At 38.3% G+C, this 19,538-nt stretch overlaps 1 protein-coding gene across 1 annotated transcript in view; it reads left to right on the top strand.

The window, feature by feature from the left end:
* PARD3B (par-3 family cell polarity regulator beta) overlaps positions 1-19,538 on the top strand; it is a 1,152,531-nt gene that overhangs the window by 952,461 nt on the left and 180,532 nt on the right. Inside the window, exon 20 of the mRNA XM_027565061.1 lies at positions 15,997-16,299. Within this exon, the coding sequence (XP_027420862.1) occupies positions 15,997-16,299 (303 nt within the window). The remainder of the gene's footprint in view (positions 1-15,996; positions 16,300-19,538) is intronic.

A 19,538-nucleotide genomic window follows, 5' to 3' on the forward strand; every position in this document is an offset into this window, starting at 1 on the left:
GGGGGCGCAGGTTCAATCCCTGGTTAAGGAAGGAAGATTCTGCAACCCAAGAAACAACAAGAACAACAAAAATAGAGCCATGAAAATCTTAAATTTCTTTCAGTAGTTTGTTAGTAATATTGGTATTATTATTTCAAAACTATATGTACTTAAAATCATATATATGCACTTCAAGAAGCAACAGTGAGAACCAGATATGGAACAACGAACTTGTTTCAAATTGGGAAAGCTGTACTTCAAGGCTGTATATTGTTACCTGCTTACTTAACGTATAAGCAGAGTACATCATTTGAAATGCTAGGCTGGATGAAGCACAAACTGGAATCAAGATTGCTGGGAGAAATATCAATAACCTCAGATACACAGATGACACCATCCTTATGGCAGAAAGCCAAGAAGAATTGAAGAGCCTCTTGATGAAAGAGGAGAGTGGAAAGGCTGGCTTAAAACTCAACATTCAAAAATCAAAGATCATGGCATCCAGTCCCCTCACTTTATGGCCAATAGATGGGGAAACAATGGAAACAGTGAAAGACTTTATTTTCTTAGGCTCCCAAATCACTGCAGATGGTGACTGCAGCTGTGAAATCAAAAGACGCTTGCTCTTTGGAAGAAAAGCTATGATCAACCTAGACAGCATATTAAAAAGTAGAGACATTACCTTGCCAACAAAGGTCCGTCTAGTCAAAGGTATGGTTTTTCCAGTAGTCATGTATGGATGTGAGAGTTGGACCATAAAGAAAGCTAAGCACCAAAGAATTGATGCTTCTGAACTGTGGTGTTGGAGAAGACTCTCGAGAGTCCCTTGGACTGCAGGAAGATCAAACCAGTCCATCCTAAAGGAAATCAGTCCTGAATATTCATGGGAAGAACTGATGCTGAAGCTGAAACTCCTATACTTTGGCCACTTTTTGCAAAGAACTGACTCATTTGAAAAGACCCTGATGCTGGGAAAGATTGAAGGTGGGAGGAGAAGGGGACGACAGAGGATGAGATGTTTAGAAGGCATCACTGACTCAATGGACATGAGTTTGTGCAAACTCTGGGAGTTGGTGAGGGACAGGTAACCCTGGAATGCTGCATCCCATGGGATCACAAAGAGTTGGACGTGACTGAGTGACTGATCTGAACTGATCAGATCAGATCAGTCGCTCAGTCATGTCCAACTCTTTGCGACCCCATGAATCGCAGCACACCAGGCCTCCCTGTCCATCACCAACTCCCGGAGTCACTCAAACTCATGTCCATCGAGTTGGTGATGCCATCCAGCCATCTCGTCCTCTGTCATCCCCTTCTCCTCCTGCCCTCAATCTTTTCCAGCATCAGTGTCTTTTCAAATGAGTCAGTTCTTTGCAAAAAAGTGGCCAAAGTATAGGAGACAATGAATGCCACAAAGAGAGTAAGCAATACAATTGATTGAAAACCTTTAATCTCTATTTTTTTAAAACCCTAAATCTCTATTTTTTAAAAAACATCAGCTTTTTAAACACCAGAAGTCTAAAATGATATTCACAACCCTTTATCTCCCCTAAAAAGATATATTCTGTCTTCTTTATACTATGTATAATTCAGGGTAATCAAAAATACCCAAAATTTTGAGGCTGTTTTTCTTTGTATACTAATCCCAGCTAATAAATGTAAGAGGGATAAGGACTTTTAAAATTACCATTTTGCAACCCCTAAATAAATCATTAGTTCAGGCAAAAATCTTCAATGGAAGAAATAATTAAATGAGTAATTGATTAGGGAACTTTGCAGTGGAGCCATCAGGATCACCCTAAGCATCATTAAGTAAGATGTGAGGTCATATGCCCCCTGAAATGGCACAATTCAAAGCACATGCTTCCTGTAAGGTATTTGTATCAGTTTCTTAGGCTTGCTGTAACAAATTACCACAAACTTGACTTAGAAGAGAAATATATTCTCTGTTAGTTCTTTTGTAAACCAGAAGTCTAAAATGAAGGAATCAGCAGAACTGTTTCCTTCCAGAGGCTCTAAGAGACAATCCATTCCATACCTCTCTCCTGGCTTCTTGGTGAAAGTGAGTGAGAGTCACTCAGTTGTGCCTGACTCCTCTCTCCTGGCTTCTGGTGCAAAGTGTTAGTCACTCAGTTGTGTCCAACTCTTTGAGACTCCGTGGACTGTAGCCCACCAGGCTCCTCTCTCCATTGAATTTTCCAGGCAAGAATACTGGAGTGGGTAGCCTTTCCCTTCTCCAGGGAATCTTCCTGACCTAGGAACTGAACCCGAGTCTGCACACTGCAGGCAAATTCTTTACCATCTGAGCCACCAGGTGGCTCCCCGCAATCCTTGACATTCCTTGGCTTATAGATGCTTGACTGTAATCTCTGCCCCCACCTTCAGGGTGCCTTCTCTTCTGATTCTTCTGTCTTTCCTCTTTAAAAGGACACTTGTCACTGGACTTAGGGTTCATTTGGAGAATCCAGGATGATTTCATCCTAGATGTTTAAGTATACCTACATAGACCCCTTATCCAAAACAGGTTATAATAGCAGGCTCCAAGTGGATAAATCTTTTGGAGAACCAATATTCACCCACTACAGTACTCTTTCCAAAAAGGTTGAACCTAAATATCTCAACAGCACTGTCTAGGGTGGTAGCCAATCACATGTAGCTGTTTAAATAAAAAATGTGTACCTTAGTCACACTAGCCAGATTTTAAGTGCTCAGTAGCTGCATGGGGCTACTGTATGAAACAGCCCATATATAGAACATTTCCATCATTGTGGAAAGATCTATTGGGCAGTGCTGCTCTTGAGCTACTTTTCATAAACAGGAAATATGGGGGATGTAGGAATAAGTTAAATCACACTATGAAGATGCAACCAAATCCAGCATGTGGGACCATGTATAGGACAATCTGCCAGGTCTCTGTAACAATTCAATGGCATGGAAAAATAAAAAAGCAAAAATGAAAAAGAATACATGTCTGTACAGGAAATGGGACTTAAGATACATTAACAAATTCAAGGTGTAGATAGATTTTGGAACCTGATCCAAGTAAGTTCAATGGAAAAGACAGATGTTTTTAAGACACTTGGGGAAATTTGTTTATGGACTAGGACACCAAGGAATATTATTAATTTTTAAGTGGGCTAAGTAATAGAATTATTGTTATATAATAAAAATGTTTATGATTTATTTGATATACCTTCTGAAGTATATAGGAGATAAACGACTAGGTTTGGTTACAGAACACTTAGCAAAAAAGTTTGAAGGAAAGAATAGATTAAAAATGTGCCTAAATCTTAATAATTATTGCAGACAGAACTGGGTATAGGCATATGGGGGGTTATGTCTCCATCTGAGTATCTGACAGTTTTTGTTATAAATTTTTAAGCATGCTCATGTTTAGACTTTTTGCAGTTAGTATAAATGAAAGAAAATTTAATATTGAAGTAGAACACCTGGGTGGAATTCAGGAATCCAGTTCCTTCCACTTAATAAATATGACCTCTCAGACAAAATACTGAACTTCAGTTTCCTCGTTTATAAAGTTGGGACTTTTGTAGCTTGTGAGAATCAAGTTATACGATCATGGGGGGGAAGTCACAAATATTATTAGTATCTAATAATAAGAATAATCCAAAGGAGTTATGCCGTCTTATACTTCCACTAGTCGTGTATGAAAATTCTAGATGCTCCTCGCCTAGCTAACATTTGGTGTTGTCATTCTTTTTCATTTTATTAGGTGTATCTCATTGTGGTTTTAATTTAAATTTCTCTAGTGACTTACAATGCTGAGCACTTTTTCATTTGTTTAGTGGGCATTTCTAGATCCTGGTTTGTAATCCATCTGTTGAAGCCTTCTGCCAAGTTCTAATTGGGTCATTTTTTAAAATTATTGAATTGCTATTATATTTTTAAATGTATTTGATACAAATCCTTTGTTAGATATGTGTGTGCTGTGAGGAGTGTCTCTCATTTGTCTATTGTTTTCTTGATATGTTTTAATGAGAAGGTTTTAAATTTAATGAAGTCCAGTTTACCAATTTCTTTTATGGCTTATGCTTTCTGTGTCCTCTCTTGACCTACTCCAAGGCTGTGAGGATATCCTTTTTTATTTTATTCTAAAAGTTTTATTGTGATTTCCTTCATGTTCAGACCTGTCTTCCATCTTGAATTGGTTTTTGTTATGGTATAACACAGGACACAAGTTTCTTATTCCCTTTATGGATATCTCGTTGTTCCAGTACCAATTGTCAAAGGAAGTGTCCTTTCTTAAGTGAGTTTTTTGGCACCTTTATTGTAAATCACTTCACCAAATACGTACGAGTCTGTTACTGGACTCTGTTTTTCTGTTCCATTCATTTATGTGTCTAACCTTTGGCTTGATGACGAAAGCTTGTAGTACATCTCAAATTTGGTAGTGTAAGTCGAACTTTATTTTTATTTTGCAAAATTGTTTTGGTCATTCTTGGCTCTTTAGCATTCCAAATAAATTTTTAAATCATACAAACATGAACAATAAGCCTGCTAGGAGTTTGATTGAGATGACATTGAGTCTGTAGAACAATTTGAATGAATTGTAATGTTAATAATTGAGTTTTCTGATCAACATACAAGATAAAACTCTCCATTGATTTAGATCCTCCTTAATTTCTCTCATCGGTATTTTATTGTTTTCAGTACCTCCTCTTAAATTTATCCTTAAGTTCCTAATAGTCTTTAATCCCATTTTAAGTGGTATTGTTTTATTACTCTCACTTGCTGATTATTCACTCAGTATATAAAAATACAATTTATTTGTTATGTTCGATTTGCATCACACAACATTAACAATAAAAGCTATAATTCAAGAAACTCACCTGGTATAAAATTTAAAAGTATATGTAAAATACTGAAAGAGTTATCAAACCAAAATGATTTTTCTAGTAATATTCAGTTCAGTTCAGTCATTAAGTCCTGTCCAACTCTTTGCAACCCCATGGATTGCAGCATGCCAGGTTTCCCTGTCCATCAACAACTGCCACAGCTTACTCAAACGCAACTCCAAGGAGTCAGTGATACCATCCAACCATCTCATCCTTTATCATCCCCTTCTCCTCCTGCCTTCAATCTTTCCCAGCAGCAGGGTCTTTTCAAATGAGTTAGCTCTTCACATCGCCTGGCCAAAGTATCAGAGTTTCAGGTTCAGCATCATTCCTTCCAATGAATATTTAGGACTGATTTCCTTTAAGATGGACTGGTTTGTTCTCCCTGGAGTCCAAGGGACTCTCAAGAATCTTCTCCAACACTACAGTTCAAAAGCATCAATTCTTTGGTGCTCAGCTTTCTTTATAGTCCAACTCTCACATCAATACATGTCTACTGGAAAAACCATAGCTTTGACTAGACAGACCTTTGTTGGCAAAGTAATGTCTCTGCTTTTTAATATGCTGTCTAGGTTGATCATAACTTTCCTTCCAAGGAGCAAGTATCTTTTAATTTCATGGCTGTAGTCACCATCTGCAGTGATTTGGGAGCCCAAGAAAATAAAGTCTGCCACTCTTTCCACTGTTTCCCCATCTATTTGCCCTGAAGTGATGGGACTGGATGCCATGATCTTAGTTTTCGGAATGTTATTATTAGATTTTAAAGAAAAGCAAACAATTTGCCCCAATAAGCAAAAATAACAAGTTTTATAAGTAATTTATGACAATTAAAATTAAATTGTCATCCAACTTTTCACCATCAACACTTTGTCACAAAAACTAGAGAATGGCATTTCACTTCCTAGTTTAAATACTCAAGGAAGAAACATGAGCCAGTAATTTTGTATCCAGTAAAACTGGCTTTCATATGTATATTGTCAACTTAAGAAGCATTAGCCATGAGTTCTTCCTGAAGAATTTAGGAAACCAGTGGTCCCCAACCTTTTTGGCACCAGGGACCAGTTTTGTGGAAAATAATATTTCCCCAGAGTAGGGTCATGGGGATGGTTTCAGGATGATTCAAGCCTATTGCATTTCTTGTGCACTTCATTTCAGTTGTTAATACAGCAGTTCCTCCTCAGATAATTAGGCATTAGATCCTGAAGGTCGGGAACCCCTGTAGTACATGACTGCATCTTCAGGGACATAAAGATTGTGGTCTGAATAAGTTACTTGTGCACTGATGTGTGTGTGCTCAGTTGTGTCCGACTCTGTGACCCCATGGACTGTAGCCCTCTGGGGTTCTCTGCCCATGGAATCTTCCAGGCAAAAATACTGGAGTACGTTGCCATTTCCTACTCCAGGGGATCTTCCTGACCCAGGGATCAAACTCCTATCTCTTGCATCTCTTGCACTGGCAAGCAGATTCTTTACCACAAATGAGTTAATTATAGAACTAAAAGTTAAATGAGAGTTGAATAGAAGTATAGCATATAGCAACTATATAGTTCAAAAATGTAGATATAGTAGAACTACACAAATGGAGGGATGAGGAGAAGACCTTTATAAAAAAGAGTAGTTTAACTCTTTTTAATAATCATACTGATGGTGTTCATGGTATTCTTAGCTCAAAACTATTATATGTGTAATATAGAGTAAAGCAAGTTGTAACCATGTGATATGTAGTTCCAGAGTTTTCTGTATCTTGAGAAGCAGGATTCTTAATGTGGAGGAAAGGAGATATATATAAATCAGACATGCTTGTGATGCAGAAGGAACACATGGAAACCTTCTGGAGTATCCTGCAAAAGTTGAGTTCTTGATCTCGGTAATCATTACAAACATGTTTGCTTTAAACCAGTTCTTTAATCCATAGACTTGTTTTATATAAATTTCTGTATCTTTCTTTTATTTTATAATAAATGGCTAAACAAACAAAAAGATGTAATAGGATTTTCCTCACCAAAAACTTTATTATTAGGCAAAACTTACATTATGCAAACCTAATAGAAATTTGCCAATAATTTTTATTAAATGTGTTACTTGTGTTGGGAGCTGAAGGTGGGTACCTTGAACCAGTGTGTTCTACCACATCAGACTTACACCCCAGTGTTAAGTAAATCATGAGTTTCTGTGCCCCTTGGCTTGCCTTCTCTCTGAGTACCTCATACTACTTATATCTATCTTCCGTCCTCCTGGAGCAAGTTCCTTCAAAGCCCTGTTCATGTGGCACCGCCTTCATGATTCTTCCTCGAGATCATTAGGGTGAATTGACTCTTACCCTTTGTACACACAGCATCTTTGTTTTACCAATAAATTGTTATTACTTGTTTATATCTCGTTGATAGTGAGCAGGGGTTTGATATTGTTCCTTTTCTCTTTCTGGTATACAGTTAAATATCAACAATATTAGTCAATAAATCAATCAGCCAAAATTAGCAGAAAGAAAAACATGACACTCAAGAAGCTTGTAGTTTAGTTATGGAAGCTGAATATCCAGAAATGAATTAATGAAAGATTTTTTATTTTGTTTTGGTTTTTTACAAAGTAATATATAACAATTGCAGATAAATAGAGAATTTACTGGATTCATGAATTGGAGAGGGGGAGAATTATTGAGGTCTATGAGGAGCTGTAAATGAGTGAGTTCAGCCTTCAATCTAGAGAAAATTAGAATCAAATAGTTGATTAGTGGAAAATGGGTACATTAGGCCAAAGCAGTTGATTTGCAAGGGACCAAACAAATGTTCAATAATTTGAAGAAAATTATTATCATAACTGAGTTGGCAGGAGTCATCACAAGTCATGTTTAGAAAGAAAGAATGTCCAATGGTACCTGTGTAGTTCTGTTTCAATTTTGGTTCACTACAACAATCAGTAAGTAGTTGTAAGGGACTTTTTGTATTTTAAATTTTTAAAAAAAAATCCTAAAATTATATGATATTAAATAATTCAAATAGTATACCTTTAATTCTACTCTCCAAGGGCAATCAGTTTATGAATTTTTGTGTATCCTTTCCAATGTTTCCTATGCATGTATAAAGATAATTCCGTGTCATACAAATATTTATGAATACCTAGACCTATATTTTAATGGCAACCCACTCTAGTGTTCTTGCCTGGAGAATCCCATGGACGGAGAAGCCTGGTGGGCTGCAGTCCATGGGGTCGCACAGAGTCAGACACGACTGAAGCGACTTGGCGGCAGCAGCAGACCTATATTTAGGAGAAGGCAGTGGCACCCCACTCCAATACTCTTGCCTGGAAAATCCCATGGACGGAGGAGCCTGGAAGGCTGCAATCCATGGGGTCGGTGAGGGTAGGACACGACTGAGCGACTTCATTTCCACTTTTCACTTTCATGCATTGGAGAAGGAAATGGCAACCCACTCATGTTCTTGCCTGGAGAATCCCAGGGACGGGGGAGCCTGGTGCGCTGCCGTCTGTGGGGTCGCACAGAGTCGGACACGACTGAAGTGACTTAGCAGCAGACCTATATTTATATTTTATCTCTCTATAATACAGGAATAGCATGACCCTATCTTTAAACTGCAGAGTACTTCATTTCCCCTATTAATGTACATTTAAGCTATATCTTATTTTTCATCATTATTATAGCACACAGTGTGTTTTTCCTTTTGATCATCTGGAATCCTTTCAGTCGCTCAGTCATGTCCAACTCTTTGCGACCCCATGGACAGTAGCACTCCAGGCCTCCCTGTCTATCACCAACTCCCGGAGTTTACTCAAACTCATGTCCATTAAGTTGGTGATGCCGTCCAACCATCTCAACCTCTGTCATCCCCTTCTCCTCCTGCCTTTAATCCTTCCCAGCATCATGGTCTTTTCAAATGAGTCAGTTCCTCGCATCAGGTGGCCAAAGTATTAGAATTGCAGCTTCAGCATCAGTCCTTCCAGTGAACACTCAGGACTGATCTCCTTTAGGATGGACTGGTTGGATCTCCTTGCATTCCAAGGGACTTTCAAAACTCTTCTCCAACACCACAGTTCAAAAGCATAAATTCTTCAGCGTTCAGCTTTTTTTATAGTCCAACTCTCACATCAATACATGACTACTGGAAAAACCATAGCCTTCACTAGACGGACCTTTGTTGGCAAAGTAATCTCTGCTTTTTAATATGCTGTCTAGGTTGGTCATAACTTTCCTTCCAAGGAGAAAGTGTCTTTTAATTTCATGGCTGCAATCACCATCTGCAGTGATTTGGGAGCCCAAGAAAATAAAGTCTTTCACTGTTTCCACTGTTTCCCCATCTATTTCCCATGAAGTAATGGGACTGGATGCCATGATCTTCGTTTTCTGAATGTTGAGCTTTAAGCCAACTTTTTCACTCTCTTCTTTCACTTTCATCAAGAGGCTTTTGAGTTCCTCTTCACTTTCTGCCATAAGGGTGGTGTCATCTGCATATCTGAGGTTATTGATATTTCTCCCAGCAATCTTGATTCCAGGTTGTGCTTCATCAAGCCCGACATTTCGCATGATGTACTCTGCATATAAGTTAAATAAGCAGGGTGACAAGATACAGCCTTGACATACTCCTTTTCCTATTTGGAACCAGTCTGTTGTTCCATGTCAGTTCTAACTGTTGCTTCCTGACCTGCATACAGGTTTCTCAAGAGGCAGGTCAGGTGGTCTGGTATTCCCATCTCTTTCAGAATTTTCCATAGTTGGTTGTGATCCACACAGTCAAAGGCTTTGGCATAGTCAGTAAAGCAGAAATAGATGTTTTTCTGGAACTCTCTTACTTTTTCAATGATCCAGTGGATGTTGGCAGTTTGATCTCTGCTTCCTCTGCCTTATCTAAAACCAGCTTGAACATCTGGAAGTTTACAGTTCACGTATTGTTGAAGCCTGGCTTGGAGAATTTTCAGCATTACTTTACTAGCATGTGAAATGAGTGCAATTGTGTGGTAGTTTGAGCATTCTTTGGCATTGCCTTTCTTTCAAATTGGAATGAAAACTGACCTTTTCCAGTCCTGTGGCCACTGCCGAGTTTTCCAAATTTGCTAGCATATAGTTTTCCAAATTGCAGCACTTTCATGACATCATCTTTTAGGATTTGAAATAGCTCAACTGGAATTCCATCACCCTCACTAGCTTTGTTCGTAATGATGCTTCCTAAGGCCTAATTGACTTCACATTCCGGGGTGTCTGGTTCTAAGTGAGTGATCACACCATCCTGATCATCTGGGTTGTGAAGATCTTTTTTGTATAGTTCTTCTGTGTATTCTTGCCATCTCTTCTTAGTATCTGCTTCTGTTAGGTCCATACCATTTCTGTCTTTTATTGAGCCCATCTTTGCATGAAATGTTCCCTTGGTATCTCTAGAGATCTCTAGTCTTTCCCATTCTATTGTTTTCCTCTATTTCTTTGCACTGATCACTGAGGAAGGCTTTCTTATCTCTCCTTGCTATTCTTTGAGACTCTTCATTCAAATGGGGGTATCTTTCCTTTGCTCCTTTGCTTTTCAATTCTCTTCTTTTCACAGCTATTTGTAAGGCCTCCTCAGACAGCTATTAAGGTTTTTTGCATTTCGTTTTTAGGGGTCTTGATCCCTATCTCCTGTACAATGTCACGAACCTCTGTCCATAGTTCATCAGGCACTCTGTCTATGAGATCTAGTCCCTTAAATCTATTTCCCACTTCTACTGTATAATCGTAAGGGATTTGATTTAGGTCATACCTGAATGGTCTAGTGTTTTTCCCTACTTTCTTCAATTTAAGTCTGAATTTGGCAATAAGGAGTTCATGATCTGAGCGACAATCCTTTAGTTATAATAACGAAATTTATTCCATTTTCACTTACTGTCATAGCATAAATTTTATCCTATTTTCTCTCTTTTTTATTGGTTCCTCTGTTTTCTATTTTCCACTCTATTATTAGGCTTTTGTTTTTTGTATTTCTCTTCTGCTGATAATTTGTTTTATTTTGTTTTTGTTATTGTATTTCATATACTTATTAACTTTAAGTGGTAACTGCTGATGCTTTCCTTAGAAAAATGGGGAAGTAAGTACATTGGGTATTAATACTTTCCCCTAAATCACCTACTTATTGGTATAATGATACTACTTTTATATTAGCAGAGTTTATAATATTTACATTTTTCTATAATGATTTGTCCTACAAATAAATGTTGAGCCTTCATTTTCTATTTAAATGAATGTTTTTCTCACCTCTATGTCTGTCATTCCCCAGCTTTGCTGGGCTGAATTCTTAATTTGAATTTAGTTCTTGGCTGGATGCTTTTCATTATTAAGTAATTTTTCAAGATGGGTCAACAAGTGTTGCATTCTTTTCCGAAATGTTTTTTGAATGTTTTCTGAGATGTTTCTTTTTTCTTTATTCATGTTCAAGGACAGCTTGAATTTGCCTGGATTTTTAGATGACTTGGTTTTTCTCTTGACACTATACTTACGCTTACTGCATGCATAACCTCTAATATTTTCTTTTACTATATTTAATTTTTTAAATACTTATTGTGATCCATTAAGTTAATTTAATGTTTTATGGTATTTAAATTTTTTTAATCTATACTAAAATATAGTGTTATATGACAAGGCATAATGAGCTAAGGTTACCAGCCACTTCAGTTCCATATATTCTCTCAAAATGTCTTCAGGCCTGGTCTGAGTGCACTACCTTGACAGCTTTTCCATGACCCGACATTTTGGGAGAGCAGATCGCTGTAGCAAGAGATCAGCCTGGACCCTGATGCTGGGAAGGACTGAAGGCAAAAGTAGAAGAGGGTAGCAGAGGATGAGATGGTTACATAGCATCACCAACTCAGTGGACACGAATTTGAGCAAACTCTGGAAGGTGGTGGAGGACAGAGGAGCCTGGCGTGTTGCAGTCCGTGGGGCTGCAAACAGCTGGACATGCCTTAGCAACTGAATAACAACAACAGTGAAGTCTCTTAGATGATTTAAGGTTTTATTTTGCTAAGTTTGTCTTTGTTTATCTTGCTCTGGTCATCCTGCCTTATCAGCTACAGAGTGGACTGATGTTCCTTTCTCTTCTCTTCATTTACCTCTATGAAGTTTCTTCAAAGTAGAAGGAAATTTCTCTCTCAGTGGAAATTTCTCTCTTTTAGCTCTCTCTCTCCTCCACTTTCAAGTTGGAACCTCACAAAGATTTACCCTACAATTCCAGCATCATACCCCTGTCTTTAAACTCTCTTTTTTAATCAAAAGTTTGTCTGTAATTCTCTGGTCTCTTTCTCTTATTTTCAGTAAATGTCTACCCTGCTAGAGATGAAGCTATATATGGACTCTTGACATACTACCTGTTTTGGATGGAGTTCAAATTTTATTACATGGTTTGAAACTATGACTGTATCCTAATTCTATGGTAGATGGAATTTCTTCTCAATTTCTTATTCATTCATTTAGAATTCAAGGAACAAAGTGGAATAACCACACTCTTGCTCCATCATTTGTCACATTCTTTTTTTTAGAAAACCTTGATCTGACAGTGATGCAATAGAAATACTCTTTGAAGAAGATTATTGTAGTACCTTTTAAGGTATAAATTGGGATGTGGTGACATACAAAACAATCTTAGCATAATCCCGCCAGCACAACCTAATAGAACTTGCAGTGTTAGACTTAGCCTCCATTTGGACTGTCCAATATAGAAGTCCTGAGCTCATTTAGCTGTTGAGTACTTGCAATGTAGCTTATGAAACTGAGAAACGGAATTTTAAATATTCAAAAATTGTAATTAATTCCAGTTTAAATTTATGTAGCCTCATACAGTTAATGCCTACCATGCTGGATGGTGCAGACCAGGCAATATAAAGGCTGGACACTACTCTATGGCTATAGAAATGGAAATAAAATAGGCTATCCATGAGTTAGAATGGAAAAAAGAAACAAATGTTTTTGTAGGGGAAAAGAGAGGCAGGAGACTGACACAATTCAAAGGCAGTGTGCTGGGAAGAATGAGGAAGCTGGTGGTACCATCCAATAAAAAGGGAGTACTATCCAGGACTATTCTGAAAAATAGATATTTTAACAGGTTGAGTTCCCAGTGGTAAAGAGACGTCTACGTGGAAATGACTATAAACAATTAGAATTCTCACACTGAATTGGGACAGAGGGAGGTCAGAACAACCAAAAAAAGAAGATCTATTTCCTTGACATTTCTCTCTTGAGAGAGTCTTTTCTGCTTCCATATAATGGCACCCCACTCTAGTACTCTTGCCTGGAAAATCCCATGGATGGAAGAGCCTGGTGGGCTGCAGTCCATGGCGTCACTAAGAGTCTGACACGACTGAACAACTTCCCTTTCACTTTTCACTTTTCACTTTCATGCATTGGAGAAGGAAATGGCAACCCACTCCAGTGTTCTTGCCTGGAGAATCCCAGGGACGGGGGAGCCTGATGGGCTGCTGTCTATGGGGTCGCACAGAGTCGGACACAACTGAAGTGACTTAGCAGCAGCAGCATACCCCTTTTCAGAGATTGCCTTGTCCTCCCCCACATGGAGAGATCCTGATATATGGCATAATAATGGCGGTTCAGAGAAATTACTGTTTCACCTACTGAGTGATTAATATGAAATTAGTTACTGAAGCACTCAGTGGCACAGAAAAGATCAAGGAGAAATTTCGTTTTGTTTTAGAAAGAAAAGTACAAGATAAAATACTGCTTTGCATATATGGAGTACTTTTCATCTGAGAATCTTTACATACTCAGCAAGCTTAATTAATGAGAAAACCTCTGAGAAAGAGAGTGATAAAATAAGGAATACAGAGTCTTGTGTTCTGTTTCTGTGATTCTTTGAAAAATCAAGCTTGGTGTTTTCCTCTTTCATTAATGCATAAGTGTAGCCCCGTGTGGCAACCATGAGATGTTCATCTTTCCACTGAGTGATTTATCTAGAAAGTCTCCCACTTAGGCGGAATAGCAACCACACAACCCCACTCCCCCGCCCCCGCAACTTTATTGATGTCCTATGCTCTATTTGCAATGGATATCCGTCCCTGCCATCACAGTGCAGCAAGCATCCTGATAATCCAGTCTGCACCATCCCTAGAAAGATTGTTTTGTTACAGAATGGGGCATGTTATCTTCTTCATCAAAAATTATTCAAAACAAACATCCGTGAATCTGGGACTAACATGCATTGAAAGAGGATAGGCAGGGCCTCTTAACGGGTATCCTACTGTGTAACCTTCCTTTCATCTTCATTCAACATCCCTTGGAGATTCAAGCTCCCCTTTGCACAAAATATAAATTTGTCTCATTACTTATGTGTAGGGTACATAATTTGACCTAGTCAAAAGAGATATGCAATAATATATCGTGACATTTATTTTCATCTGTTGTGACTTGACGATACTGTTTTTATGTCCTATACCTTCTTCTTCATATTTTTATCTTTTCTTCCTCCTCTTTACTCAAAGTGGGGGGAAAAAAAAACCATTCTACCAAAAGGAAAATACCTTGAAAGATCATGGCTTTTAAAGATTTTTACAAAGAGTTTGATGTTCTGTAAAATAAAACTAGCTGCTGTGTGCAAAAACAGCTGTTTTTATTTGAAGAGGAAAAGATAGGGAATTCAGTTTTTATTTTTTCACTCATGTAGGCATTCAATATATATTTCTAGGCAGATATAGATCTTTCACTTTTAGCCCACAATCCTTTCATATTCTCTGAGCCCAGGTCTTCAGATTTATCCCCATCCTTTCTTGAGCCCTTCTTTCACCTCCTGGGCCAGCATTGTCTTACTTTTCTCCTCCTGTACTCAATGCACCTTATTTGCCCAGCTATATGAGGTTGCATTCTTTCCCCTTTAGTGGAGAACACCTCCTGACACCATCATATCACCGTCATCCACTAAGATGCCACAGTGACTTGTCCATTTTAACATGTAACTGGGAATTTAGGAGATCCAATCTGACACTTTCCAGATTAAATGTCAAATTTTCAAAATTCAGATGGCTTTGGAATACACTGAGCTGTATTTTACTGCTCTCATTCCCGGTAGTCTACACGGTACACTGATTAGCAGTAGCATTTTGTAATATCACTAAAGGCTTTAGTGCTGTGGAGTTCTGCCAGTAATGGTGTTTAATTCACTTATATGTGCCAATTCGTCTCTGTCAGGAGCCTATTAATTTCACTATTTTACTCTGTCCCTAGTCTCTGTATAATGAAACACAATGATCCCCATTTGTGTAACCAAAAACTTAGAGTCTCTTATAAATTATCTCTGATACCACTGCTTTTAGTGACCAGAAAGCCTCTGTATTTCTTTTTCATAGTTAAATCAATTTTTGCAAGCGCTTTTCTTTAGAAGAATACACTAAAAATCAAAGGCACCAAATAAGAAAGTCACAGACAAAGTATAAGATTCTGATGGGCTCTTTGACATGCATCCCTTTCCCAAGGTAGGCTTCTAGAATATTACACCAAAGATGGACTGTTCCCATGAACACAGCCCATTTATAGAGAAGAAATGTTAATAAAAATCAGCCTCTGACTCTGCAATCAGCCTAGTCATCAACAGACAAAATGTTTAAATAACTATAGCATTGCTATAAAAGTAAAGGTGGTGTTGTTTAGTTGTTAAGTCGTGTCCAACTCTTTTGCAACCCCATGGACTGCAATCCACCAGCTCCTGTGTCCGTGGGATTTCCCAGGCAAAAATACTGGAGTGGGTTGCCATTGCCTTTTCCAGGAGACACTGTAACAAATAAAATGTTAGTCATTCAGTCGTGTCTGACTCCTTGTGAACTCATGGATTGTAGCCAACCAGGCTTCTCTGTCCATGAGATTTTCCAGTGAAGAATACTGAAATGGGTTGCCATTCCCTTCGCCAGGGGACGTTCCCAACCCAGGAATTGAACCTGAATCTCCCACATTGCAGGCCAATTCTTTATCGTCAGAGCCACTAGGGAAGCATATGTAACAAATAAAAGTCAGAAATATAAAATGAATCCTGTGGAGTTTGCTATTAGCATTTCTGCATGATGTGATCTTCAGTATCCAGAAAAGTGGCAGTTAAATAACTGACAAGAAGTAATTAACATGGATTCAGGAGAGTCTATCATTGTATAAGCATTTAAACTCACATATATCTTGTTCTACATTTTTTAGGATTGGAGCAAAACATCAGGAGCTAAGGGAAAAGCAGGCAAGAAGTCTTATTGATTATGCTACTGGTGCAATTGGATCACTGCATGATATGGACGATGATGAAGTGGACCCCAACTATGCCAGAGTGAACCACTTCCGGGAACCATGTACATCAGCAAATGTCTACAGGTCTCCATCTCCACCTCGGGCTGGACCACTGGGCTACCCTCGAGATGGCCGTCCACTGTCTCCAGAGAGAGACCACTTGGAGAGTCTCTATGCCAAGGTCAACAAGCCATACCATCCACCAGTGCCAGCTGACAGGTAATGTAACTTATTGAAAGATGAATGTGGTTTTAATTCAGTAAGTTTCAAATCATCTCCACTGCTAAAGCAGATAAAAATATATCCTTCAACCTATTAAAACTGAAATGACATAGTACCCTTGACAAGTGCTATGCTTTGACCTACCCATAGGGTATCAGCCATCAAAAATAAAACAATTGCCAGTTATAAGGTGGCATGAATGAATAGCAGTAGTTGAGTTCATGAGGCAACAGGGAGCAATTTTTGAAGGAATGCTGTAACAGAGAACTAGTGATGAAAACTTTGAAGGCATGTTATCCTTTCTCCTAAGAGTCCTACTATAAAAGACGGATTCTAGAAGATGGCATGACTCTTGAAGGTGAGGGGTCAGAGAAGAAAGTGTTGATTTCTAAGTCGGTGTAATTGTAGATAACCTCTGAATTGCAGAAGACTTTGAAAAGATTGAGATTTTCTACTGAAGGCATGTGTGATCCTGTATAGATATTCCTGGGTGATCAGAGGTAGAAAAGGAGATAATCTTTGCAAAAGGAGTTTGATGAAGTAGAGGAAGATAAGAGGTGACAAGGCCAAGGATCTTAAGGTTTAGCAGCTGAGGAAAGAGATAATAGGACCATCTGTCAGTACAATCAAAGTAGGTAGGGAGCAGGATGATTCCAACCCCACCTCCTGCCAGAAGCAAAATGCCTCATTTCTTGAAAGGCTGGTATAAGAGAGTGTTAGTCAATATACATTGTTAGGTGACCCTTGGAATTACACATACAAGGAATGAGTTGACTGACCTTGGTTTAATCTGCTGTAACTTGAAGTCTGGAGGGAGGAGGTATGTGTGTGGTGGGGGAGAGGGGTGGCTGGGTGGCAAGCACAAAGAACTCTCATTCTAGATGAAAAAAAAAAAGACTTGTTTTCCAGATTCCCTTTGGTCCTGACAACCACCCAGTCCCTATTAGTAATCAGCTTTTGTGTGATAGCATGATATATTGTATATGTTTACCGTTTACATTTCCCCAGCTGGGTGATATTATGCACTTTCAATTAGGTTGGGGAGAGGAAGGAAAATCATGGTGTTTTTATGCAGACTGTAAAGTGCAGCTTCACAAGACTGATTACCTTTCAGAGCCTTTCCAATAACCAAGTGGGAAGGAAGGAGCAATTTTTAATCCTTACTGTCAAGCTTCCAGGTTGATAGTATTAAAGAAAGATGGTCAAGTTTTTCTTTGGGATAAAATGAAAATATAAATTCCTGTGACTGTGTGAGAGGGTGTGAGACAGCCATAACAAAACTGTTAATTCAAAGGACTGATTAAGAGCTGGTCTTTTTCTCCCGAGCCTTTATAAAGGGTTGAATTTTTATCACATAAATGATGGTACCAAGCATGAGTCTCTTCTGGCCCAGACAAAAGCCAATCTTACCTTCTCTGAATCAGATAGGTCTTCATTGCAAACCCATTGGCAAGTGCCCTCTGCTAGAATTCCAGTGCAGAACTGTTTCTATGAACCTCCAAAGCCAATGTTTCTGATTCTAATTCCATGAAAATAAATACTAAGCATTCTAATTTAAAAAATTTATTGTTCAAATGCGTGTGAAAAGGTCTGGGTTAAGCCATATTGAATAGGTTTTCTTACTTCTGTCTTCTTATCCACAATAACTAACATACCTTGTAAGTTTCTAAGAGGAGCATACACAGCACTTCTTCTCAAATTTTTGTCACCAAAGGCTTGTTTTTCTTTCTAGATCATATGGCTATTCTTTGGAACACTGGGAGACTCTACCTGATACTAATTTTCACCCATGTAGATTTGACCTGGACAGAAATTTCTTAGGATAATTGTAACTGTAGCCACTATAGAATGATATTAGGAAAAAAATATATATGTAAATAAATATATATATATATATATATTTTTATTACTGCATAGCCCAGACACGTGTAAGGAATATTCTTTCCTTTGGCTCTAACCTCTCTGTATTAATAAATGATCTAAAGTTCTTTAGGTGTAATTTTAGACAATTGTCATATTTTGGGATAGCATATCAAAGTGTAACTATGCTCAGAATTATCTTTATTCTCTTCTTATCTTTAACGATATTTAAGATTTGTTCTGCTCCTTGTTCTTTAAATCTTAAGCAGTTTTTGCCTCAGCACATAATAAGCATTCAATAATGTTAGCTATCATCATCATCATTATTACTTGTTTTTATCAATGAAATTCTGAACTCTCCAACATGCCTGGGTCCTAGTAAGTCTAAGAAAGTTGCTGTGGCAGTAGTGCTCATAGGTAGGAACTCTGAGCTCTAACCCTGTCTTATTTACAGTTAGAGACCGGTCATTCATTTAGTCATCTATCCAGTCTTTCAGTCACTCAGTGAGTATTTGTGTTCTAGCTACTGTTTCAAGCTCTAGGAATGTTACAACGATGACTAAGAGGTGGTTCCATTCCAGAGAAAATTATATTCTAGGGAGGAGATCGACACATATAGAAATAGATAATTACAATTTAACATAAACAGAAGAAAAAGACGCTTTTCTAACTCTTCTGCTCATGAAAGGTCTCCAAAAGGAAATAATATCTGAACTGGTTCTGGAAAGATTCATACAAATTGATCAGATACAGAAGAAAGATTGTTTTCCTTATAGACAAGTTAGCATGCACAGGGGTGAAGTGACCGGAAAGAACAGGGCACTTTAGGGACGCTCAGAACATGGAGAGTGGATGGGAAGGAAAATGACAGAAGATGAATCTGGAAAGCAGATTGGAGCCAGGCTGTGCATGAATAGGTTCCATCCTGTATTCACACCTTATGATTGGTAGTAGCTGTCTGCAGATCTATGGTAAGAAGGGTTCTGAGGTTATGCTTGAAAAGTGCTGCCTTCCCTGGGCTACAGAAGAATGAGCAGTAGTGTGTGGGTAATGGGGAATCCTGTGTACAATGGGAACCATCAAAATGCCATAACTGGAGAATGAGCTAATAGATCTGTATTTGGAGGAAATAGCTCTGCCAGTTTGGTGGCAGACAAACAGGAAGATGGTTAGATGGTTAGACAAATTAAGATATGATTACAGTAGTGAGAGATGGCAAGAGTCTGGATTAAGAGAGTAGCACTGAAGACGGGAGAAAATAAAAAGCAGCCAAAAAACCTTAGCTTACAACTAGGAGACAGTTGTTTAGCAGAGACCAGAGGTAAGATCAACCTACCTAGACACAGCATCTAAACCTCACTTTTAGCCCTTCAGAT

The sequence above is a fragment of the Bos indicus x Bos taurus genome, chromosome 2 (genome assembly GCF_003369695.1).
Source record: "Bos indicus x Bos taurus breed Angus x Brahman F1 hybrid chromosome 2, Bos_hybrid_MaternalHap_v2.0, whole genome shotgun sequence".
NCBI classification, from domain to species: domain Eukaryota; kingdom Metazoa; phylum Chordata; class Mammalia; order Artiodactyla; family Bovidae; genus Bos; species Bos indicus x Bos taurus.